The sequence below is a fragment of the Somniosus microcephalus genome, chromosome 12 (assembly GCF_052327205.1).
Source record: "Somniosus microcephalus isolate GS21.2 chromosome 12, FLI_Smic_1.0, whole genome shotgun sequence".
Lineage (NCBI taxonomy): Eukaryota > Metazoa > Chordata > Chondrichthyes > Squaliformes > Somniosidae > Somniosus > Somniosus microcephalus.
Window position 1 is genome coordinate 7505828 of NC_140998.1, and position 13748 is coordinate 7519575.

At 50.0% G+C, this 13748-nt stretch overlaps 1 protein-coding gene across 4 annotated transcripts in view; it reads left to right on the top strand.

Annotated features, from left to right (window-relative positions):
• LOC147109007 (kelch domain-containing protein 1) overlaps positions 1 to 13748 on the top strand; it is a 52148-nt gene that overhangs the window by 20968 nt on the left and 17432 nt on the right. For 3 of the 4 annotated variants that reach the window (XM_086002565.1, XM_086002561.1, XM_086002563.1), the window contains 4 exons: positions 3173 to 3278; positions 7779 to 7904; positions 11445 to 11610; positions 13545 to 13574. In XM_086002565.1, the coding sequence (XP_085858691.1) occupies positions 3173 to 3278; positions 7779 to 7904; positions 11445 to 11610; positions 13545 to 13574 (428 nt within the window). The remainder of the gene's footprint in view (positions 1 to 3172; positions 3279 to 7778; positions 7905 to 11444; positions 11611 to 13544; positions 13575 to 13748) is intronic. The other variant, XM_086002562.1, reaches the window with a different exon arrangement.

The following is a 13748-nucleotide window of genomic DNA, read 5'->3' on the forward strand; positions in this document are numbered from 1 at the left end:
AAGGCAAGTATCCCATATGCCTTTTTTACCACCTTATCCACCTGTTCCGCCGCCTTCAGGGATCTGTGTACTTGCACACCCAGATCCCTCTGACCCTCTGTCTTGCCTAGGGTCTTTCCATTCATTGTGTAGTAATGTAGTACTATTGTTCAAGAAGGGTAGTAGGGATAAACCAGGGAATTACAGGCCAGTGAGCCTAACATCAGTGGTAGGGAAATTATTGGAAAAAATTCTGAGGGACAGAATTAGTCTCCACTTGGAGAGGCAAGGATTAATCAAGGATAGTCAGCATGGCTTTGTCAAGGGAAGATCATGTCTGACTAATTTGATTGAATTTTTCGAGGGGGTGACTAGGTGTGTGGATGAGGGTAGTGCAGTGGATGTGGTTTACGTGGACTTCAGTAAGGCTTTTGATAAAGTCCCGCATAGGAGACTGGTCAAGAAGGTAAGAGCCCATGGGATCCAGGGCAATTTGGCACATTGGATCCAAAACTGGCTTAGTGGCAGTAGGCAGAGGATGATGGTTGAAGGTTGTTTTTGTGACTGGAAGCCTGTGTCCAGTGGGGTACCGCAGGGATCGGTGCTGGGTCCCTTGCTGTTTGTAGTGTACATTAATGATTTGGATGTGAATGTAAAAGGTATGATCAGTAAGTTCGCAGATGACACGAAAATTGGTAGAGTGGTAAATAGCGAGGAGGGAAGCCTCAGGCTACAGGACGATATAGATGGGTTGGTCAGATGGGCAGAACAGTGGCAAATGGAATTTAACCCTGAAAAGTGTGAGGTGATGCATTTTGGGAGGACTAACAAGGCAAGGGAATACACAATGAATGGTAAGACCCTAGGAAAGACAGGATCAGAGGGACCTTGGTGTGCATGTACATAGATCCCTGAAGGCAGCAGAACAGGTGGATAACGTGGTTAAAAAGGCATATGGGATACTTGCCTTCATTAGCCGAGGCATAGAATGTAAGAGCAGGGAGGTTATGATGGAGCTGTACAAAATGCTGGTTAGGCCACAGCTGGAATACTGTGTGCAGTTCTGGTCAGCACACTATAGGAAGAATGTGATTGCATTGGAGAGGGTGCAGAGGAGATTTACCAGGATGTTACCTGGGCTGGAGCACCTCGGCTATGAAGAGAGACTGGACAGGCTGGGGTTGTTTTCCTTAGAGCAGAGAAGGCTGAGGGGGTACCTGATTGAGGTGTACAAAATGATGAGGGGCATAGATAGGGTAGATAGAAAGGAACTTTTCCCCTTAGTAGAGGGGTCAATAACCAGGGGGCATAGTTTCAAGGTAAGGGGCAGGAGGTTTAGACGGGATTTGAGGAAAAACTTTTTCACCCAGAGGGTGGTTGGAATCTGGAACTCACTGCCTGAAAGGGTGGTGGAGGCAGGAACCCTCACAACATTCAAGAAGCATTTAGATGAGCACTTGAAACGCCATAGCATACAAGGCTACGGACCAAATGCTGGAAAATGGGATTAGAATAGACAGGGCTTGATGGCCGGTGCGGACACGATGGGCCGAAGGGCCTCTTTCTGTGCTGTATAACTCTGACACGATGGCTGTGGAGGCACAATCGTTGAGTATCTTCAGGACAGAGATCGATAGATTTTTGGATATTAAGGGAACCCAGGGATATGGGGATAGTGCAGGAACGTGGAGTTGAGGTAGAAGATCAGCCATGATCTTATTGAATGGCGGAGCAGGCTCGAGGGGCTGAATGGCCTTTTCCTGCTCCTATTTCTTTTCTTATGCTCATTCAGGCTGCTCGGTGATGTGAATGGACAGCAGGACTGTCTTTGCTTTGAATGGATGAGCTAAGATGGGCTGGGACTGTCTTTGCTCTGAATGGATGAGCTAAGATGGGCTGGGACTGTCTTTGCTCTGGATGGATGAGCTAAGAGGGGCCGGAACTGTCTTTGCTCTGAATGGATGAGCTAAGATGGGCTGGGACTGTCTTTGCTCTGGATGGATGAGCTAAGATGGGCTGGGACTGTCTTTGCTCTGGATGGATGAGCTAAGATGGGCTGGGACTGTCTTTGCTCTGGATGGATGAGCTAAGATGGGCTGGGACTGTCTTTGCTCTGAATGGATGAGCTAAGATGGGCTGGGACTGTCTTTGCTCTGAATGGATGGGCTAAGATGGGCTGGGACTGTCTTTCCTCTGGATGGATGAGCTAAGATGGGCTGGGACTGTCTTTGCTCTGGATGGATGAGCTAAGATGGGCTGGGACTGTCTTTCCTCTGGATGGATGAGCTAAGATGGGCTGGGACTGTCTTTGCTCTGAATGGATGAGCTAAGATGGGCTGGGACTGTCTTTGCTCTGAATGGATGGGCTAAGATGGGCTGGGACTGTCTTTCCTCTGGATGGATGAGCTAAGATGGGCCGGAACTGTCTTTGCTCTGAATGGATGAGCTAAGATGGGCTGGGACTGTCTTTGCTCTGAATGGATGAGCTAAGATGGGCTGGGACTGTCTTTGCTCTGGATGGATGAGCTAAGATGGGCTGGCTTCAGGTGAAGGTTAGGCAACAACAAGTTCTGTTTATATAGCACCTTTAACGTAGTGAAATGTCTCAAAGCACTTATCTGACAAAAATTGACATCGAGCCACATAAGGAGAAATTAGGACAGGTGACCAAAAGCTTGGTCAAAAGGTCGGTTTTAAGGAGGGTTTTAAAGGAGGAGAGAGAGGCAGAGAGGTTTAGGGTGGGAATTCCAGAGCTTGGGGCCCAGGCAGCTGAAGGCATGGCTGACAATGGTGGAGCGATTAAAATCGGGGATGCACAAGAGGCCAGAATTGGAGGAGCGCAGAGATCTCGAGAGGGGGGTGGTTGTGGGGCTGGAGGAGATTACAGAGATAGGGAAGGGCGAGGCCATGGGGGGATTTGAAAACAAGGATGAGAATTTTAAAATTGAGGTGTTGCTTAACCGGGAGCCAATGTAGGTCAGTGAGCTCAGGGGTGATTGGCGAACGGGACTTGGTGCGAGTTAGGACACGGGGCAGCAGAGCTTTGGATGGGAAGCTGGCCAGAAGTGTAATGGAATAGTTGAGTCTAGCGTTAACGAGGGCAGGTGCAGGGTAACGGCTGGTGTCACTGCCTGGGGCTCTCGACTGCTGCCTTGCCCCCCGATTCATTGCGGTCTTGGTTCCTGCTCCCCAGGTGCCTGGTGTGGCAGGGAGACTGGAGGAGTGACCTGACGGCAGCTGCCAACAAGCAGGCGGAGAGAGGGGGCCGAGGGACGCTGTGCCTCATCCGCAATGGTCAGGTAGGAGCCGGCGAGATTCACGCGGCAATGGTGGATACAAAGGACTTGGACCAACACGCTGGACTTGGACCAACACGCTGGACTTGGACCGACACGCTGGACTTGGACCGACACGCTGGACTTGGACCGACACGCTGGACTTGGACCGACACGCTGGACTTGGACCGACACGCTGGACTTGGACCGACACGCTGGACTTGGACCAACACGCTGGACTTGGACCAACACGCTGGACTTGGACCAACACGCTGGACTTGACAGTCGGACATACTATCGCAATTTTTAAAAAAGCGGACAAAGGAAACTTTGTTGACATAGCATTTTAATAACCATAGAATGTTGCACACAGAAGGAGGCCATTCGGCCCATCGTGCCTGTGCCGGCTCTTTGACAGAGCTCTCTGGTTAGTCCCAACTTCCCCAGCTCTTTTCCCCATAGCCCTGCAAATTTTTTCCTGTTCAAGTTTATATCCAGTTCCCTTCAGAGTATTCCTTCTGTGCTGGAAACTTCCGTCATTCCCTTTAGGCTAACTTATGCACAGCAGGATCCCACAAAACAACCTCAAACGTTTCAGAAGCACTTCGCCTGGACTAAGTTACTTTCAAGCGCGGTCACTATTGTTATATAGACCTACCTAGCAGCCATTTTGTGCACAGCAAGGCCCCAAAAATGACCGGGAAATGAAAGAACACTTAAGCTGTTTGTTTTGGTGGTATTGGTCGTGGACAGAACAACAGGATAAATCCCCAGCTCTTTGAATAGCACCATGAGATCTTTAGCATCCAGACTGGAGACTCAGTTTAACGTCTCATCCGAAAGATGGCAACTGCGACAGTGCAGCGCTCCCTCAGTACTGCCCCTCCGACAGTGCAGGCATCCCTCAGTACTGCCCCTCCGACAATGCAGCGCTCCCTCAGTACTGCCCCTCCGACAGTGCAGCGCTCCCTCAGTACTGCCCCTCCGACAATGCAGCGCTCCTTCAGTACTGCCCCTCCGACAATGCAGCGCTCCCTCAGTACTGCCCCTCCGACAGTGCAGCGCTCCCTCAGTACTAGGGTTGCAAAATTCTGGGAATTTTTAAAAGAGGAAACTTTCCATGGGAATTTTCGGGAATTTTGAGTTTTTTTGCACACTGATGGTTTTTGTCTCTGACCCTTATATTATCTTTGTCGTCAAAATAGACATACTGTTCCATACAAATAAAAACAGGCTTTCAAAACTTTATTTAGGTTATAATTTTGAACTTTATTGAACCCCCACAAAAAAGACCCATCTAAAATAAAATAAAAAGAGCGTCAGCTTATTTAGCCTGTAATTTGTCCTTATTTTGTCCCTTTGAGTCTTCTACTCATGAGTCTATTGCTCCTCCTGATTCTCTGACTCTGGCTCTGACGTGTCCATTTCCTCCTCTGTGTCAGTGTCTAGCTGTGTGGTGGACACTTCTGTATCTGGCTCAATAAGTTGTAGGTTCGCCCGGATAGCCACCAGTTTCTCCACTCTCTCTTGTTAGTCAGCCTGTTGCGCACCTTTGTATGCGTATTCCCAAAAAGTGACCAGTTTCGTTCAGAGGCCGCTGATGAAGGTGGGATTTGGAGTATCACCGATGCAATGGGTGACAGGGCCTCAGATGCACAAAGTCCCTTCCACCAGGTATGTGCTTGCATGATTTCCCATCCCCATTCCAAAGACCTTGCTTGGTAGAGAACTTTGCCCACATCCAGATTGAGATGGTGTGAGAGGGTAGAAATCACACTGTAAGCGCTGTTGATCTGTTCTCCAGAAAGTATTGGTCTCCCAACATGCTTTGGGTCCAGCATGTATGCTGCAGCATGAATCGGCTTGACACAAAATTCTTGACGCGTCTGTATGAATTGAACAATTGCCTTCTCCTCTGCTTTGAGCAGCAGGGATGTGGGTAGGGCAATGCTGATTTGTTCTTTTAAATCAGTAAAAAGCCTGAGAACATCTGACAAGACAGCGTCATCTCCTTCAATCTGAGCAATTGCAGATGCTACTGGTGAGAGTAGTTTAAGGCTGCTAACCACTCTCTCCCAAAACACATCATCCAGCAGTATTTTCTTGATGGTGGTTTCCATATCCCCAGACTGGGATATTGCCATTTCTTGCAGCGACTCCTTACCCTCCAGAAGGCTGTTGTACATTATGACAACACCACCCCATCTAGTGTTGTTGGGCAGCTTCAGTGTGGTGTTCTTGTTCTTTGTCATTTGCTTGGAGCTGTAGGTTGCTGCAACTACTTGTTTTCCCCGGACATACTTAACAACTTGCTTGGCTCTCTTGTACAGTGCTTCCATGGTTCTCAAACCCATGATGTCCTTGAGGAGCAGGTTAAGCCCATGAGCTGCGCACCCAATAGACGTAATATGAGGGTAGGCCTCCTCCACTTGAGCCCAAGCAGCCTTCATATTCGCAGCATTGTCAGTAACTACTGCAAAGATCTTTTGTGAGCCAAGATCGTTGATGACCGCTTTCAGCTCATCAGCAATGTATGTGCCTGTGTGTCTGTTGTCCTTCGCGTCTGTGCTCTTCGTTATCGTTATCGCTATCGTTTCTTTGAGCTTTCCTTGGAAGCATGACCTGTACACACACGACGCTACATCACCAATAGTGTATTATTTTGTATATTTTAAATTGAAGGACAACAGAGTTCAACAAGTAACTGGTTTATTTGGTATAAAGTCTGATTTACTTACTGCATCATCACAACATCAGCAGAAAACAAAATGGCTTCCCTCAGGACCCCTAACCTGGATCTTAAAAAAACTATAGCAGTCTTACAGATGCCTGCAGGCCAATCACAATTCGATATGCAAATATTACAAATAGAGGGAGCTAATCGCTCATCCACTCATCCAACCAATCAGGACACACTTGTTCACAGTCACACACAAAACTTGTAATTATTAAAACAGGCCAAGTAAGAAGATAAACATATATTGATTAAGAAATTCCTTAATAATTAAGATTCCATCTCTGTTAGTAATTTTAAGAGAGGACCTGTGGGGGAAAAAAAAGAAATACAAAAAAAACAATATTATGCTAGCATGTGCTTTTTTGGGCAAAATTCCCAAGCTAAACTTCCCGTGGAAAATTTCCCGGAAACTTTCCACCCCTTTGCAACCCTACTCAGTACTGCCCCTCCGACAGTGCAGCGCTCCCTCAGTACTGCCCCTCCGACACTGCAGCGCTCCCTCAGTACTGCCCCTCCGACACTGCGGCACTCCCTCAGTACCGCCCCTCCGACAGTGTGGCTCCCCCTCAGTACTGCCCCTCCGACAGTGCAGAGCTCCCTCAGTACTGCCCCTCCGACAGTGCGGCTCCCCCTCGGTACTGCCCCTCCGACAGTGCAGCGCTCCCTCAGTATTGCCCCTCCGACAGTGCGGCTCCCCCTCAGTGTCAGCCTGGATTATGAGCTCGAGTCTCTGGAGCGGGGCTCCAACTCTCAGCCTTCTGACTCGGAGGTGAGAGTGCTACCTACTGAGCCAAGCTGATGCTTAAACGTGTATCCTGGTAAATAAAACCAAGAGCATGTTTGCTGTGTGGAGTTTACAAGTCGGTGAAACCTGTTCGGATTTCCTTTCTGCTTCTCTTGGCGCTAATGCTTGGTGCAGTTCTGTGGTTTGTCATGTGAACTAAAGATGGTGAATATTAGCAGCATATTCCACTGCAAGGGGCATCACCGTGCAGTCCGATTCTATCCCACGAGCCATACCTCTGTGGTAGCACCGAATCCTCACCCCCACCTTCCCTCTCGGGTGGATGTAAAAGATTCCATGGCGCTATTTCGAAGAAGAGCAGGGGAATTCTCCCCGGTGTCCTGGGGCCAATCTTTATCCCTCAACCAACATCATTAAAAACAGATTATCTGGTCATTGTCACATTGCCGTTTGTGGGATCTTGCTGTGCGCATATTGGATACCGTGTTTCCCACATTACAACAGTGCCCCCACTTCAAAATTCCACCACTGGCTGTAAAGCACCTTAGGACATCCTGAGGATGTGAAAGGCACTATATAAATGCCAGTATATAGAATCATAAAATGATACAGCGCACAGGGAGGCCATTCGGTCCATTGTGCCTGTGCCGGCTCGTTGAAAGAGCTCTCCAATTGGTCCCACTCCCCCCTGCTCTTTCCCCATAGACCTGCAACTGTTTTCCCTTCAAGTTCTTGCTCTCTTCACTGTGGCCCTCTCCGAGCGATGAACCACTGGGCCAGAGTGTGCTGGGTTCCGATTAACGCTGTTCCGTCAGCCCCATTGTCCAGTTGGCTTCCACCCATCGAGTGCAATCAAGGTGTTGTTTAACCTCGAGACCAGCCTGTTTTGTGACTCGCGCCAGCAAAGCTTCCTGGGCTGGTAGTCTTTGGGGCTCAATACAAAAGGTGATTCCTTACTCGCTCTCTACCCCTTAACAAAGGGAAGGGAGCGAGGAGGCGGTGAAATGATTGGAATGGTGAATTGGTGTCTTGATCCTGCTAGATGAAGAGAATGGGCTTCTCCAGCAGCACTCCCGTGGCCCCTGCCAAGACTCGCCTCGGCCTGGACGCTGCCCTGGCAGATCTGATGGACGACATCTCCCCACTTTCCCCCAGTTTTACTCCAGCTGTAAGTAAAGATTTCCCATGGAGGGATTGGGCTCTGTAATGGGATTTCCCAACGGCAATGTGCAGTCAGAATCGATTCTCCCTCATTCAGCTTGTGTGTCCCACACTTCCTTGTATACTACTGATTCCTTTGCTGATTTCCCCTTTTCCCCCCCAACCTTTGGATAATTTCCCCCCTCATTTCGAAAGGTTCTACTGAGAAGGTTAAGAGGCCTGACTGAAGTGCAGAAAATATTAAATGGTATGGATAAGGTAAACCCAAAATATTACTTTCAGGGCAGCAGGATCAGATGGGAACAGGAGGAGGCCATTCAGCTCCTTGAGCCTCTTCCGCCATTCAATTAGATCATGGCTGATCTGTATCTTAACTCCATTTACCCACCTTTGCTCCATACAATATATATTAATGATCTAGATGAGGGAACTAGATGTAATATCTCCAAGTTTGCAGACGACACAAAGCTGGGTGGGCGTGTGTGCTGTGAGGAGGATGCCGAGAAACTCCAGTATGATTTGGACAGGTTGGGTGATTGGGCAGATGCATGGCAGATGCAGTATAATGTGGATAAATGCGAGGTTATCCACTTTGGTGGCGAAAACAGGAAGGCAGATTATTATCTGAACAGCAATAGATTGGGAGAAGGGGAAGTGCAACGAGACCTGGGTGTCCTTGTGCACCAGTCGCTGAAGGTAAGCATGCAGGTGCAGCAGGCGGTTAAGAAGGCAAATGGTATGTTGGCCTTCACAGCGAGAGGGTTCGAGTACAGGAACAAGGATGTCTTGCTGCAGTTGTACAGGGCCTTGGTGAATATTGTGTGCAGTTTTGGTCGCCTTATCTGAGGAAGGATGTTCTTGCCATGGAGGGAGTGCAGCGAAGATTCACCAGACTGATACCTGGGATGGCAGGAATGACTTATGAGGAGAGATTGGGTCGATTGGGCTTGTACTCACTGGAGTTTAGAAGAATGAGAGGGGATCTCATTGAAACTTATAAAATTCTGACAGGACTAGACAGACTAGATGCAGGAAGGATGTTCCCGATGGCGGGGGAGTCCAGAACCAGGGGTCACAGTCTAATGATAAGGGGTAAGCCATTTAGGACAGAGATGAGGAGGAATTTCTTCACCCAGAGAGTGGTGAACCTATGGAATTCTCTATCACAGAAGGCAGTAGAGGCCAATTCATTAAATATATTCAAGAAGGAGTTAGATATATTTCTTAAGGCTAAAGGAATCAAGGGATATGGGGAGAAAGCAAGGACCGGGTAATGAATTTGGATGATCAGCCATGATCGCATTGAATGGGGAGCAGGCTCGAGGGGCCGAATGGCCTACTCCTGCTCCTATCTTCTATGTTTCTATCCCTTGTTACCCAACAAATATCTGGCAACCTCAGACTTGAAACCTTCAATTGATCCCCAGCATCCACAGCCTTTTGGGGGAGAGAGTTCCAGATTTCCACCACCCTTTGTGTGAAAAAGGCTGAGGGGTGACCTAATAGAGGTCTTTAAAATTTATGAAAGGTTTTGATAGTGGATACAGAGAGAGTGTTTCCACTTGTGGGGAAGAGCATAACTAGAGGCCTTCAATATAAGATAGTCACCAAGAAATCCAATCAGGAATTCAGGAGAAACTTCTTTACCCAGAGAGTGGTGAGTGGCAAATGGCATTCAATCATAGAAACATTGAAACATAGAAGATAGGAGCAGGAGTAGGCCATTCGGCCCCTCCAGCCTGCTCCACCATTCAATGCGATCATGGCTGATCATCCAAATTCAGTACCCGGTCCCTCAGATAAGGCGACCAAAACTGCACACAATACTCAAGGTGTGGTCTCACCAAGGTCCTGTACAACTGCAGCAAGACATCCTTGTTCCTGTACTCAAACCCTCTCGCTACGAAGGCTAACATACCATTTGCCTTCTTAACCGCCTGCTGCACCTGCATGCTTACCTTCCGGAGAAATGTGAGGTAATGCATTTGGGGAGAGCTAACAAGGAAAGGGAATACACATTAAATGGTAGGACACTGAGTAGTGTAGAGGAACAAGGGGACCTTGGAGTGCATGTCCACAGATCCCTGAAGGTAGCAGGCCAGGTAGATAAGGTGGTTAAGAAGGCATATGGAATGCTTGCCTTTATTAGCCGTGGCATAGAATACAAGAGCAGGGGGGTTATGCTTCAACTGTATAAAACACTAGTTAGTCCTCAGCTAGAGTACTGCGTGCAGTTCTGGTCACCACATTACAGGAAAGATGTGATTGCACTAGAGAGGGTACAGAGGAGATTTACAAGGATGTTGCTGGGAGTAGAGAATCTTAGCTATGAGGAAAGACTGGATAGGCTGGGTCTGTTTTCCTTGGAACAGAGGAGGCTGAGGGGAGACCTTATTGAGGTGTATAAAATTATGAGGGGCCTAGATAGAGTGGATAGAAAGGACCTATTTCCCTTAGCAGAGGGGTCAAAAACCAGGGGGCACAGACTTAAAGTAATTGGTAGAAGGTTTAGAGGGGATTTGAGGGGAAATTTCTTCACCCAGTGGGTTGTGGGGGTCTGGAACTCACTGCCTGAAAGGGTGGTAGAGGCAGAAACCCTAACCACATTTAAAAAGTACTTGGATGTGCACTTGGGATGCTGTAACCTGCAGGGCTACGGACCAAGAGCTGGGAAGTGGGATTAGGCTGGAGAGCTCTTTGTTGACACAATGGGCCAAAATGGCCTCCTTCCCTGCTGTAACTTTCTGTGATTCTATGAGAATGTGGAACTCGCTACCACAGGGAGTGGTTGAGGCGAATAGTATAGATGAATTTAAGGGGAGGCTGGACAAGCATATGAGGGAGAAGGGAACAGAGGGTTACGCTGATAGATTTAGATGAGGAAAGACAGGAGGAGGCTCAAGTGGAGCATAAACACCGGCATGGAGTGGTTGGGCCGAATGGCCTGTTTCTGTGCTGTAATTTTAAGGTTCTGCCCCCTTGTTCGGGACTCCCCCACCAGAGGAAACAGCTTCTCTCTCTTTACCCTATCAAATCCTTTAATCATCTTATTAGATCACTCCTTAACCTCCTAAACTCGAGGGTATACAAGCCACGTTTATGAAACCTGTCCTCCTGATTTAACTCTTTTAGTCCCGGTATCTCTCTGGTGAATCTGCGCTGCTCCCCCTCCAAGGCCGATACATCCTTCCTGAGGAGCGGGGCCCAGATGGTAACGCCTTCTCATCCGGCCATGCTGTTCTCTATCAATGTTGTGGACCCTCTCTCCGATACCTGATGCACTCTTGCCCTGTAAAGTGCATTGAGGCGTGAGTCTATATAATATGCGCTACAGGACTGAGAGTTGTCAGCTGCACCATCTCCTCCAATCGGAGTCTCCCTTCAGTCACACCGCGACGTGTCTCTCATTGAAGTCGTCTTCTCGTTGCTGGGTTACTTTGTGTAAAACTAACGAATCGGCGCGGGGGGGCCATGAAATCTGGGTTGGGTGGGCGGGAGGGAGAGTGCGGCCCTCGGTTCTGTGCTAACGATGCTGTCCCTTCCGCAGCCTCACCTGAGCAGCGCCCAGTTGGAGCAGGAGAGGAGCCAGAGTTTAGACATCCCGAAGATTAACATGGAGGCTTCCCGTACCCCGGTGCCTTTCTTCACTCCGTTAAAGGGCACTGGCTCTTCCGATACCCGCGTTGACCACCTGGATGAAGACGACGCGACAGGTGAAGCTTGCGACGCTCGGATTATAGAAACATAGAAGATAGGAGCAGGAGTAGGTCATTCAGCCCCTCGAGCCTGCTCCGCCATTCAATGACATCATGGCTGATCATCCAAACTCTACCCTGTCCCTGCTTTCTCCCCATATCCCTTGATCCCTTTAGCCTTAAGAAATATATCTAACTCCTTCTTCAATATATTTAATGAATTGGCCTCAACTGCCGCCTTTGGTAGAGAATTCCACAGGTTCACCACTCTCTGGGTGAAGAAATTCCTCCTCATCTCAGTCCTAAATGGCTTACCCCTTATCCTTAGACTGTGACCCCTGGTTCTGGACTCCCCGCCATCGGGAACATCCTTCCTGCATCTAGTCTGTCTAGTCCTGTTAGAATTTTATAAGTTTCAATGAGATCCCCTCTCATTCTTCTAAACTCCAGCGAGTATAAGCCCAATTGACCCAATCTCTCCTCATACGTCATTCCTGCCATCCCAGGTTTGGGTGGATGTTGCTGAGATATGGTCAGTCAAAGGTCGCTCTTGGTCCAGCGAGGAGTTAAAGAATATATCTTGAGTATAGAAAATTAATGGGTGATCTAATTGAGGTGTTTAAGATGATTAAAGGATTTGATGGGTTAGATAGAGAGAAACTATTTCCTCTGGTCGGGGGGGTCCAGAACAAGGGGGCAGAACCTTAAAATTCGAGCCAGGCCGTTCAGGGGTGATGTCAGGAAGCACTTCTTCACACAAAGGGTGGTGGAAATCTGGAACTCTTCCCCACCCCCCAAAAAAAACTGCTGAGGCTGGGGGTCAAATGAATATTTCACAAACTAGGGGATCGAGAGGGGGAGGGGATCGGGAGGGGAGTAGGGAGGGGATCGGGGGGGGGGGGGGGAGTAGGGAGGGGATCGAGAGGGGGAGGGGAGTAGGGAGGGGATCGAGAGGGGGAGGGGAGTAGGGAGGGGATCGAGAGGGGGAGGGGAGTAGGGAGGGGATCGAGAGGGGGAGGGGAGTAGGGAGGGGATCGAGAGGGGGAGGGGAGTAGGGAGGGGATCGAGAGGGGGAGGGGAGTAGGGAGGGGATCGAGAGGGGGAGTAGGGAGGGGATCGAGAGGGGGAGTAGGGAGGGGATCGAGAGGGGGAGGGGAGTAGGGAGGGGCTCGAGAGGGGGAGTAGGGAGGGGATCGAGAGGGGGAGGGGAGTAGGGAGGGGGATCGAGAGGGGGAGGGGTGTAGGGAGGGGGATCGAGAGGGGGAGGGGAGTAGGGAGGGGATCGAGAGGGGGAGGGGAGTAGGGAGGGGGATCGAGAGGGGGAGGGGAGTAGGGAGGGGGATCGAGAGGGGGAGGGGAGTAGGGAGGGGGATCGAGAGGGGGAGGGGAGTAGGGAGGGGATCGAGAGGGGGAGGGGATCGAGAGGGGGAGGGGAGTAGGGAGGGGATCGAGAGGGGGAGGGGAGTAGGGAGGGGATCGAGAGGGGGAGGGGAGTAGGGAGGGGATCGAGAGGGGGAGGGGAGTAGGGAGGGGATCGAGGGGGGGGGAGTAGGGAGGGGATCGGGGGGGAGGGGAGTAGGGAGGGGATCGAGAGGGGGAGGGGAGTAGGGAGGGGTTCGAGGGGGGGGGGGGGAGGGGAGTAGGGAGGGGATCGAGAGGGGGAGCGGAGTAGGGAGGGGATCGAGAGGGGGAGGGGTGGAGGTGGGAAGCTCCCCGACATCGGAGGGAAGAATCACCTTTTGAATATTCGGCGTTGTGGGAGATGGTCCTCTGTCGAGGAGGGGAGGGGGTTTAACCCCTCAAATATCCCAGACTGAGACTCCTACCACAGGGATGGCTGAAGGTTTGGGGAGTTGATGGCACGTTGCTATGTTGAGTGGCAATGCCAGTATATTATGGGATGTGGGGATGACTGATTTGACTGTTGACTGATTTTTCTCTGTCTATACCAGGCTGTGAGTCGGATGTGAAGAGGCTGAGGGGTGAGTTAGCTCCGGCTGCAGGCTCGCGACTAAACCGGTGCACCTCTCCTTTAACCCTGGGCTGGGGGGCGAGGAAGAAACGGCCGGGGTTCCGGGTTCCTGCCTCTAATGGCTATCCAATGACTCGCTGCTGCAAAATGTGCATGGAAGGCACCTTGGGCTGTGTATTGCACA